The sequence below is a fragment of the Chelonoidis abingdonii genome, chromosome 14, assembly GCF_003597395.2.
Source record: "Chelonoidis abingdonii isolate Lonesome George chromosome 14, CheloAbing_2.0, whole genome shotgun sequence".
Classification (NCBI taxonomy): Eukaryota; Metazoa; Chordata; order Testudines; family Testudinidae; genus Chelonoidis; species Chelonoidis abingdonii.
The window spans coordinates 10,975,337-10,984,891 of NC_133782.1; the positions used below are offsets into that span (position 1 = coordinate 10,975,337).

Sequence of the window (9,555 nt, forward strand, 5' to 3'; positions counted from 1 at the left end):
AGGCCAAAGAATTCTAGTTTCATCCTCTTACCCTATTATATCCATGCTAATAGGAAGCTTCCTGAAAGTGAGATGTTAGGGTGGGGGTTGGGCAGTGGCAGGCATTTAAATCAGAGGGGAAATGGAGAACAGCCAATTGAAGAGAGCAGTGGACTATATAGATACAGAAGAAAAAGAGAGTCCCTGCCCCCAAAGAATTTTTAATCTAAACTCATGGTGTTCTTATCTCTTGGATTTTCACTGTTGAAGTTGTCTCCAAGGCCAATGACTGTAAGCAGCTCAGATATGGACCAGAAGAACATGAGAAAACATTTGAGTAGTTCCTGCATTTCAGTGTTTTCCTGTAAGGGGTCGTCTTCTCCAACAATCAAGAATATCATAAGCAAAGCCAAAGCAGGATCAGAGTCTAAAGGTATGTTGCTTATTCAAACCATAGCTGGACTCATCCCACAGGTTATGTGGAAATGAGAATTTTCCAGTTCCCAGGCATCCTGAAGGGGTCACCCACTTGCCAAAGAACTGCTTACAATTTCAGCCATAACTTCAAAAAAATAGTCAGGGTAGTGGAGTTGAAATTGGTCAAGGAGTAATCCAGCAGTTATTTGGCCAGTGACTTCTTTGGTGGTGGCAGAGTGAAATAGGATTCTCTACTTCCATTAAAAATCTGGCTGAGACTTGACTGGCTCTGAAAGCTTCAGATGTAGGCACTAGCCCTATAACTTCCAGCGTTAAGTAGTTTATATGCACCAAGAAGCTTGTGAAATGCTTTCTTTGCTCAAAAAAAATCCTGTAAGCCAGGTGACAACAGCAGAAGTAACTGAAATAATGGTGCTTTTTCAGGTGGTCAAAAGTAGCCTAGCTGAACTACAACAAACCAGGCAAGGATAGGCTGCTCCATCCTGTCAATAACTCGGTTTCAATGAGTTCTTGAGCAAAGAAGTGTTGCTTCCCAGTTCATGGTCTCTTATTTTATAAAGAAATGCAGAAACAATACAAATGTCAGTAATACATAAAGGGCAGTTCAGCCTTTAAAAGAACTCTCAGTATTTAAAGGTACAAAAGACACAGGACCTTCTACAAACATACAAATGAGCCTTTGAAACTTTTTTAATGGAGTGTTTATTCCTAGTCAACTGGAGCTCCATGTATGAAGAGGCAGAAATTGGCCCAGAGATAATTGGTGCTTATTGTGCTCCAGACACCTTTAGACTGATTAATAAAATTAGGTGCAATTTTCCTTTAAGGACAGTCTGATATTCCCCCTTGACTCTTACATTAAACATGCTGGTAGTTTCAGTGATCATCTTCTTATTCAAGGATGCAAGAGTTGTCTGCATATGCCAGCTTCTTCAGTCCCCTTCCATCATGAGATAGCAATCGGTGTTTTTCCTCTGGGCTCTGGTCATTACTCACCCACCCATTCCATCTTCATCCTTTTGTTTTAAATTGCACTCTATTGCCACCACAATTAGTGGGTGAGGTTTTGTCTAATGCTATGTCCAAACATTCTACTCAGTGAAGACTTCCTTCCCCCATTCATCCATCCAAAAGCTCTCAGATCCACTGTACAAGCTACAGCATAAAAAGACACAATTTCTGTTCTAAAGCTGAGGCATTTGTTTTACAGATGAGGAAAATGATTCAAAAATGGACACCAAATGTACTTCTGTTTCTCAGCTGCCCAGGTAACTATTCAGAAAATATCTGTTTGCTGCTTCTGGAGCATTAATATTGTTTGCTGTAGAAGTCTCCAGATCATCTCAAACCTCTAGATACTACAAAACTACTAGCTTTTTTTCTATGTGAGAATTGTCTTGCCAATTTCCTGAGTTGGGTTTAAAAGATACAGATATTTAAAGGGCCTTTCCCCTAAGATATTTAGAACTATATCTTACACTGTAGAGAATAGTATTTAAGGCCTAGATTTTTCAGAAATGTGCATATGCAAAAGTGCAGACACTTGTATGTGAAATCATGGCAGATGTGAGCATACATGGGCGGTCAAGTATCCAGCTGTCCATTTGCATATACAAATTAAGCACACTGCACATACAGGTGCATGTATGACCTTGATAATCTGAGCCCTATTTTTTTTCAGTAACTTGGTAATTAGAATTGAGTCTACCAAGACTTTATTTATGCACATTTACTTTGCTAAAATAGTCCTACTATTTTAGCATGGAGGGCTTCCACTGGGGAAAGGCTCTGTTTTAGGCTGCGTTGGCTGTCTTCAGTAACTTTGTCTACTCATTCACTTATATTCGATCAAATATTTAAATGTAGTAAATACGAAACTTAAGCATGTTGAAATATACTGACACCCTCATGATAGGGCTAAGCAGGTGCAGTGACATCTGTTTTACACTAAGATTGAATTTGACTGATATTTCTCCATTACTGGGAATTACTAATGATATAATTTAATACTGATTCTTATTCTGCATGCAGGAAAATGTGGTGCATTGATGACTTTGAAATTGGGCGGCCACTTGGGAAAGGTAGATTTGGAACCGTTTATTTGGCTCGTGAACAAAATACCCACTTCATCCTAGCCCTAAAAGTCATCTTCAAGTCTGCCCTTGAGAAATCACAACTGGAGCACCAGCTCCGAAGAGAAATAGAAATTCTGAGTCATCTCAGGTAAGAACTTGTGCTGAAAGTACATAAAATAACCAGTGAGTGGAATGAACAGTCTGAAGAATGCTGGTATCCCTGGCTGACTTAGTCTTCGCACCCTCCATTTTAGCAAAAGCCAGACAGCAGTTCATTCTAGACCACCCTAGTGGCAAGCTCAACAAACTGGAGCCAGTCTTCTGGGTTGCCTTTTTGGTGATATAGAAAAGTGAAAAACATGATTACCTTACTTCAAAACAACTTAACCTGAATTGGTGAACTTGAGAAATGGGAAAGAAGGTAGAAGTGCCCTCATTAGTTTGTCATATGGGTGAGGAAAATCTGAGCGCTATCCCTACAAACTACACAGATAATTGCTATCCTCTAAGAAATATACAGCAAACAAAATGGTGTGCTGCTGGTGGGCCTCAGTCTCCACCCATGCCCCCAAGAAATTGTTCCATTGCCTTTTTCAGTCATCTACTTAAGGCTAGAATCTTGAGGGTCCTAATTCTGATCACTGTTCAGTTGTGAACTAAAGAGGATCTCACTGGGAAAGCTGAAATGTCTTGATTTCTAACGTGGTTCAGTTGTGCCAATCTCAGCATGCTTCTGACTGACTAATTCCTGACTGCCACAGTTACAAGGCTAACTGTGCCTCTGAGCCCTTCTCTGAGCTGAGTTCACCCCCTCAGGTGTTAGGCCTAGTGCCCTTCTCCCACCAACTCCTAGGTGACAGTACCCTGTGTATGGTCTGTGCTCACCCCAACAGGCCCAAGTAGGGTTGAGTACCTGAAGTTCTTCCCTTTTGGGAGCTTGTGACTAGTAGAAAGAGTTTAATCTTAAGAGCATGAACAAACCATAAGACAAAAGTTTGTTAAAGCAACAAAAGGGCTACCTACATATCTGTCTTGCCTTAAAGGCTTGCCGTCCTTAGCAGAGACTGTACTCAGGTCTAATATCCCAGACACTCAACTTCTGGAGCCTGGCTTCACCCTCCCTCTCTTGACTGACTCTTTATCCAGCCCCAAGTCTTATTGCTCTCCTGTGTTTTCTGAGCCTAGTTAAACCAGTTCAGGTAGCTCAAGAAGAGTGAGAGTAGTAACATTAAAGTCCATATTTCTGGGTGCTTGCTGAAAGTCTGTCATCTGGGCAATTGTCCTGGCTTCCTGCATTTCCTGACAATCCTATTATCAAATAAACTCAGCGCAGTAAACATGCCAAAAGCCAGGTCACATACAGCATTCATAAATTGTCACAGAGCTGCTCCAAATCCATCACACTAACCCTGGGGGGAATTCTCTAACCTTTCCCCCACAGACCTCTGAAATAATGAGCACCATTTCTACAGCATGGCTTCTACGCCTGTTAAATCAGCAGCCAATGCTACTTCAGTTGTCCTATTGTCATTCTGTTAGTAATATATTGTCTGTTTTTTACATATCTGATCCATTTAATTCCTCATTAGACTAACTAAACCATGGGATTATTATTTTTCCCACATGTGCAAGCTTTCATAACACTCCTGATCCAACTGAATAGGAATGTGGTGGTGGGAATCAAGAAACTAGCTTAACATCTGGCTTCATTGTTGTGATACTTGTTTGATTTTCAGCTACCAAACATGACCTTTCTGGCTTTTTTTAGACATCCAAATATTTTGAGATTTTATAACTACTTTCATGACAGAACACGGATCTACCTAATGTTGGAATATGCTCCAGGAGGGGAGCTGTACAAAGAGTTGCAAAAACATGAGCATTTTGAGGAGACTAGAACTGCAACGGTGAGTAAAGTGTTGATGCTGCTTATGTTTTGTGAAGGGGAATGGAATCTCATCTTGGAACAATAATGTATGCACTGTAGACATAACATGCTGGGTTTGTATGCAGAACAAATCATCTTGCCTAAGTAAAACTAGTTGGAAATACCTTGCTCACAAAGTGTCTTGTGTGACTGCCAATGTTCCAGTTCCTGGATAGAGCCAGGAATTGCCAAGATGTGGCATGGCTTCTTTCTAATCCTCAAAGTTTCAGTACATCCATCCCTGGTTTTATATAGTACTACCATTAGCTTTCTAAGCCACTCTTACAAGCAATATCAAAACAATCATAGAATCTCAGGGATGGAAGGGACCTCAGGAGGTCATCTAGTCCAACCCCCTGCTCAAAGCAGGACCAATCCCCAGATTTTTACCTCAGATCCCTAAATGGCCCCCTCCAAGATTGAACTCACACCCCTGGGTTTAGCAGGTCAATGCTCAAACAGCTGAGCTATCCCTCCCCCTAAATACATGGAGATATACCTATCTCATAGAACTGGAAGGGACCATGAAAGGTCATCAAGGCCAGCCCCCTGCCTTCACTAGCAGGACCAAGTACTGATTTTTGCCCCGATCCCTAAATGGCCCCCTCAAGGACTGAGCTCACAACTCTGGATTTAGCAGGCCAATGCTTAAACCATGATAAATATCAAACCAAATCACTCACTGCTGAGCCACAACAAGGTTTGTATTTAACTTACTAAATGGCTAAGTCGTATTTCCTATAGAAAATCACTACATAAACTGTTTGACTGTGTAATTCTCTTGGGTGTGGCACATTCTGCAGTATGTAGAAGAAATATCTGATGCTCTGATATACTGCCATGCTCAGAAAGTGATCCACCGAGATATCAAGCCTGAAAACCTCCTGCTAGGACTTAAAGGGGAACTGAAGTTAGCAGACTTTGGCTGGTCCGTGCATGCTCCGTCACTCAGGTGAGTCTGACTCCTCTTTTCAGTGGTAAGAACACTACTATAAGGACTCAGTCTCTATTCAACTGTCCTGTATTTCCAGCTCCTCCACTGACATTTTGGTGAAATCTGTCTAATATCCTAATTCTCTCATCTTGATTCACTGATGCCACATAATTGTCTCCAAAGAAACGAACTGTGGACAATCACTGGATTGTGACACCATTGATGGTGAGCAAGAAGGAGCAGGATTGGTTCAAGGTTGTGTGGTCCCTTGAACGCTGAAATGAATCCTCAGGGCCTCCACAAAGGCATGAAAAGTATGTTCCTTGTGTCCTGCTTTGTTTCCACTACATGGTCCTTGAGACAGCATGAGCCGAGAGGAGGTCTGTCGGCAGCCTCAGGACGAACAGCTGAGAGAAGCTCTCCTTCAAGGCTGGCTATTTCTATGCCTTGAATGGCACTTTGAAGAAAGAATGCAAAACCATGCATAGGGCTTTTCTTAGGGATTAGAATCTTTATTTTTTTCCAAAGATTCTTGCGACACAGACTATAGTCTGAAATATTACTGTCATGGAGCCATATAAGTGCCTCTTCTCTTTCATGAAGCACTAAGAATTGTTTTTGACTCTGCAGCCCAACCCCTCATGTAGCTTCTGTTCGACCTAACCTAGATCTTTGGCTTCAGGAGTTATGTCTAGTCCCCAATCAAAACTATTCCTTTAGACTGAAACTTTAGAAATTGTACGCACGGAGTCACCCAGCTTGCATACACAATTTTGAAAGTTTGGGCCTCAATTGGTCAGAAGGTTAATTGCTGGGTAAGTAAAGCACTTCCTAGGATTGAGACAGAAGCTAATCTACTTTCCCCACACCTAGGCAACAAAGCTGGCATCCTACCTAGGGCAAGATCTTCAAAACTGCTCAGATTCTAGTGGGTCCAAATCTGGCCCCTAAAGTTCTAAACTGGGTGTGGATGTACATAGTAAATCAGTTATTGATAAATTTACTCTACCTTATTTTAATGCAACAAAATGACTGGTGATTTATTTTTTAAACAGGAGGACAACATTTTGTGGCACAACAGATTACCTTGCCCCAGAAATGATTGATGGGAGACCCCATGATGAAAATGTTGATGTTTGGTGTGTTGGTGTTCTGTGTTTTGAATGTCTTGTGGGATATGCGCCATTTGAAGCACCCACTTGCAATGAAACATATAAAAGAATTGCAGAGGTAAGCTTTCCTAAATCCATGGAAGAAGTTACTTGGTTTTGAGAGCAAAGAAAATCTACTCCCACAGGCAAACAAATAATTTGCCTCAGAAGGTTTTTTTCTAATCGTGAAAGCTGATTTTATGGTATGCACAAACTAATGAAATAATAGCTTAATTGATCAAAGTTTATAGATAGGCAAAATAAGAAAAATGCTGCTTGAGAACTTTCTGCTTTAAGGATATTTACTTTGTATATTTTGACTGATGTTGACAAATTGTTTTAATGGTTAAAGATTTCACTTTTTGAATCTTGCCATCTGTCATTAAATTGTTTGATTTCCCACCCTCCCATAAGTTTCTGCAACTGTGAAAATTTAAACTGATAAAAATGGAAAAAAGCTTAAACATTTGATACTTATTGAATTATATAAAAAATCAAATTCTGGGAAGCCTACAAATAACCTAATCATATAAAAGATGAGACTAGGAACTCATAACTGTCAGCACCACTGATAAGCAGGCCAATAAATTTTCTTTTAGAATCAGACACTGCTTGGGGTTTGATTTTGTTGGCATCAAACATGACTGGTTGAAGTCAGAGTGCATTACACAGAACTGGGCATCCTGTTTGATACCATCTCTGTATTCATTAGGACCCCTGACATTCCCAGTTAAAATCTTCAAAACAATGTCAGAATAACTTTGTTCATTACGAGAAAATCCTGGTTACCATTTCCCTCTTCAAAGTCTGTAGTTGAGCAGGGTTGGATAACGATGCCTTCAGAGCGCACAGACTCATTCTTAAATCAGCAAGAGTCCTTAAATAGTAATGCGAGGCACTCCCTTTTACCAAAGTACTCATCAATTGTGCTACCTAGTTACTAAAAATAGCACAAACATACTGTGGCACTTCAACTGGCAATACATGTGGCAAAACTGTTACATCTAAATTAGTGTTGGATGTGTTTCAGACAGCTGCTCCTTTTTGTACAGAATTTAGGGTGAAAAGTGGTGACAAGAAGATGTAAACTACCTAATCTGAAACCGTGGATCATCTTGGATATAGATCTGGGGCCTTGTCTTGTACCCATGCTAATCTACTGGAATTTTGCCATTGATTTGAATGGGAGCAAGACTGAGCCTCTAATTTCTTTTCTATCTGCAAAATTGACGTGGTGGAGGAGGGGGATGAACAAATGTAGATAAATATATTGAAGACTAGGGATATAGGTACAAAATGTACCAGTTGGTTCTAATACTGGCCTTATTCAATGAAGATTACTCTCCTTCATTAATTCTGTCTTCCACACTGCTCAGTACAAAACGTCTCTTTAAAATTAAGCAGCCAACCAATTTATTCCAGTGAACACTATCAGCTAGTGTCCTTGACTGGGACTCTAATGTGCACACTGTATCGCAGATAATTGGAAGTGTATTATGCCAGAAACATATCTCTATTTTGCACATTGAGGGTTAGAAGTATATCAGATAAAGTTCTTGTGATTCGATCTATTCTGTGGCTGCTGTGACAATGATCTGGTATAGGAGATGTTACAATGTAATTCTGGAGCACACAAAGAATCTTACTTTTCATTGAAATTCAGTTGTTGTCTCCATAAGTTATAACCCAACTATACGCTATCAGACTTATATGCATTCCAAATCTTAACTGTCAATAAGTCTTGCATTTTCATAGTCTCTTTTTGAAGACACTAATTTACTATCATGGAATTAACTGGCTTTGGTAATATTGTTACATCACTCATTACCCATTAAGCAGTAGTTTTTGTAGCTGTGAAGACTACAAAAAACTTGACAACGGCTTGGTGGCTAGTGTGCTGAGACCATAGTCTATTGCACTGACCAAGGCTGTCTCCTGTATCAGTTTGTCATATAGTTTGCAAAGATTATCTAGAGCAATCTCCCCGCAACCCCTTCATTCTGTTTGTACGGCACCTAGTGCACTGGGGTCCTGGTCCATGACACAGGCTCCTAGGTGATATTATATGATTCATTGTACTTGCATTATACTTGCTGTTACCTTGTGGAACTAATATTGTGTATCTTTTTTTTTTTTTTTAATTTCAAGGTTAAATTCACATTTCCCACAGGGGTGCCTGATGGTGCTAAGGACCTTATTTCAAAAACACTTAAGCGCACTCCTTCGTTGAGGCTCTCTCTCAAAGAAATAATAAAACATCCATGGGTTAAGAAGAACTCAAGGAGGATTTTCCCACCAGTTTATAAAGCACCCGAACAATAAACTTGTGCTTCCAAGAGAAGACACTCTCACTCTGGAATATTGACTACTTGTGCTTTTATGAGATGGCTGGATTTTTTTTTTAATTCAGTTTATCAGAATGAACAGGAGTGGGAAGTATTAGACAGTAGAGAACTTTCTGTGATGCTGGAAAGAAAAAAACCACTAGTCTTAAGGCTCAGGATTGAGATCAGGTGGGGAAAATAGCTTCAGTCCTGAAGGTAATATTTAAATGGATAAGGATTAATTCACTTTTAGAAATAACAGCAAGTGCTGCCACTAACTATAGTAGTTTGCTTTTTGTATAAACTTAATTTCATAATTGTGCTTTCCCTCCCCTCGTTCAATCGGATGTTTCTATATATAAGCTTTGAGAGTACCTGGTCCCCTCATGCTTAAAATGAACCTTCTGCATCGTAACTGCCAGCTTTACCTGTGCCTCACGGGTGGTGGAGCCTATTCACTTTGCAAGAGGTAACACACACCCCCTTGCCTCTAGTTTGCACATAACGCTGCCTCGAGAGGATAGTGGCGTTGGTTGTGTAAGAGGGCGAGCGAGCTGTGCTGCAGGCAGGGGGCTGGACAAGTGCTGCCTGCCCCCCTCTGCAGCCCCGAGCCCGAGCTGATGCTAAAGAGCGAATCCCTTACAATGCTGAAGGGACTTGTCTTCCCTCCCACGCTGGGCCCCGCGTGCCTGTAGGCTAGAGGATGCCCACTCGCCTCCCTCCACAC

At 40.7% G+C, this 9,555-nt stretch overlaps 1 protein-coding gene across 1 annotated transcript; it reads left to right on the top strand.

Annotated features, from left to right (window-relative positions):
- Nucleotides 1–264: 264 nt before the first annotated feature.
- LOC116826103 (aurora kinase C-like) lies at nucleotides 265–8,826 on the top strand. Its single transcript, XM_032782615.2, has 7 exons — nucleotides 265–412; nucleotides 1,628–1,685; nucleotides 2,449–2,640; nucleotides 4,261–4,399; nucleotides 5,223–5,371; nucleotides 6,409–6,583; nucleotides 8,653–8,826. The coding sequence occupies exons 1-7, from the start codon at nucleotides 265–267 to the stop codon at nucleotides 8,824–8,826; spliced, it is 1,035 nt and encodes a 344-aa protein (XP_032638506.1).
- Nucleotides 8,827–9,555: the final 729 nt, after the last annotated feature.

Excerpts from the sequence above, each read along its gene's own strand:
- LOC116826103 (XM_032782615.2), top strand. The coding sequence starts at position 265 with ATGACTGTAAGCAGCTCAGATATGGACCAGAAGAACATGAGAAAACAT. Across the intron at positions 1,686-2,448 it reads TCTGTTTCTCAGCTGCCCAG|GAAAATGTGGTGCATTGATG; the intron begins GTAACTATTCAG and ends TTCTGCATGCAG. Across the intron at positions 5,372-6,408 it reads GTGCATGCTCCGTCACTCAG|GAGGACAACATTTTGTGGCA; the intron begins GTGAGTCTGACT and ends TTTTTTAAACAG.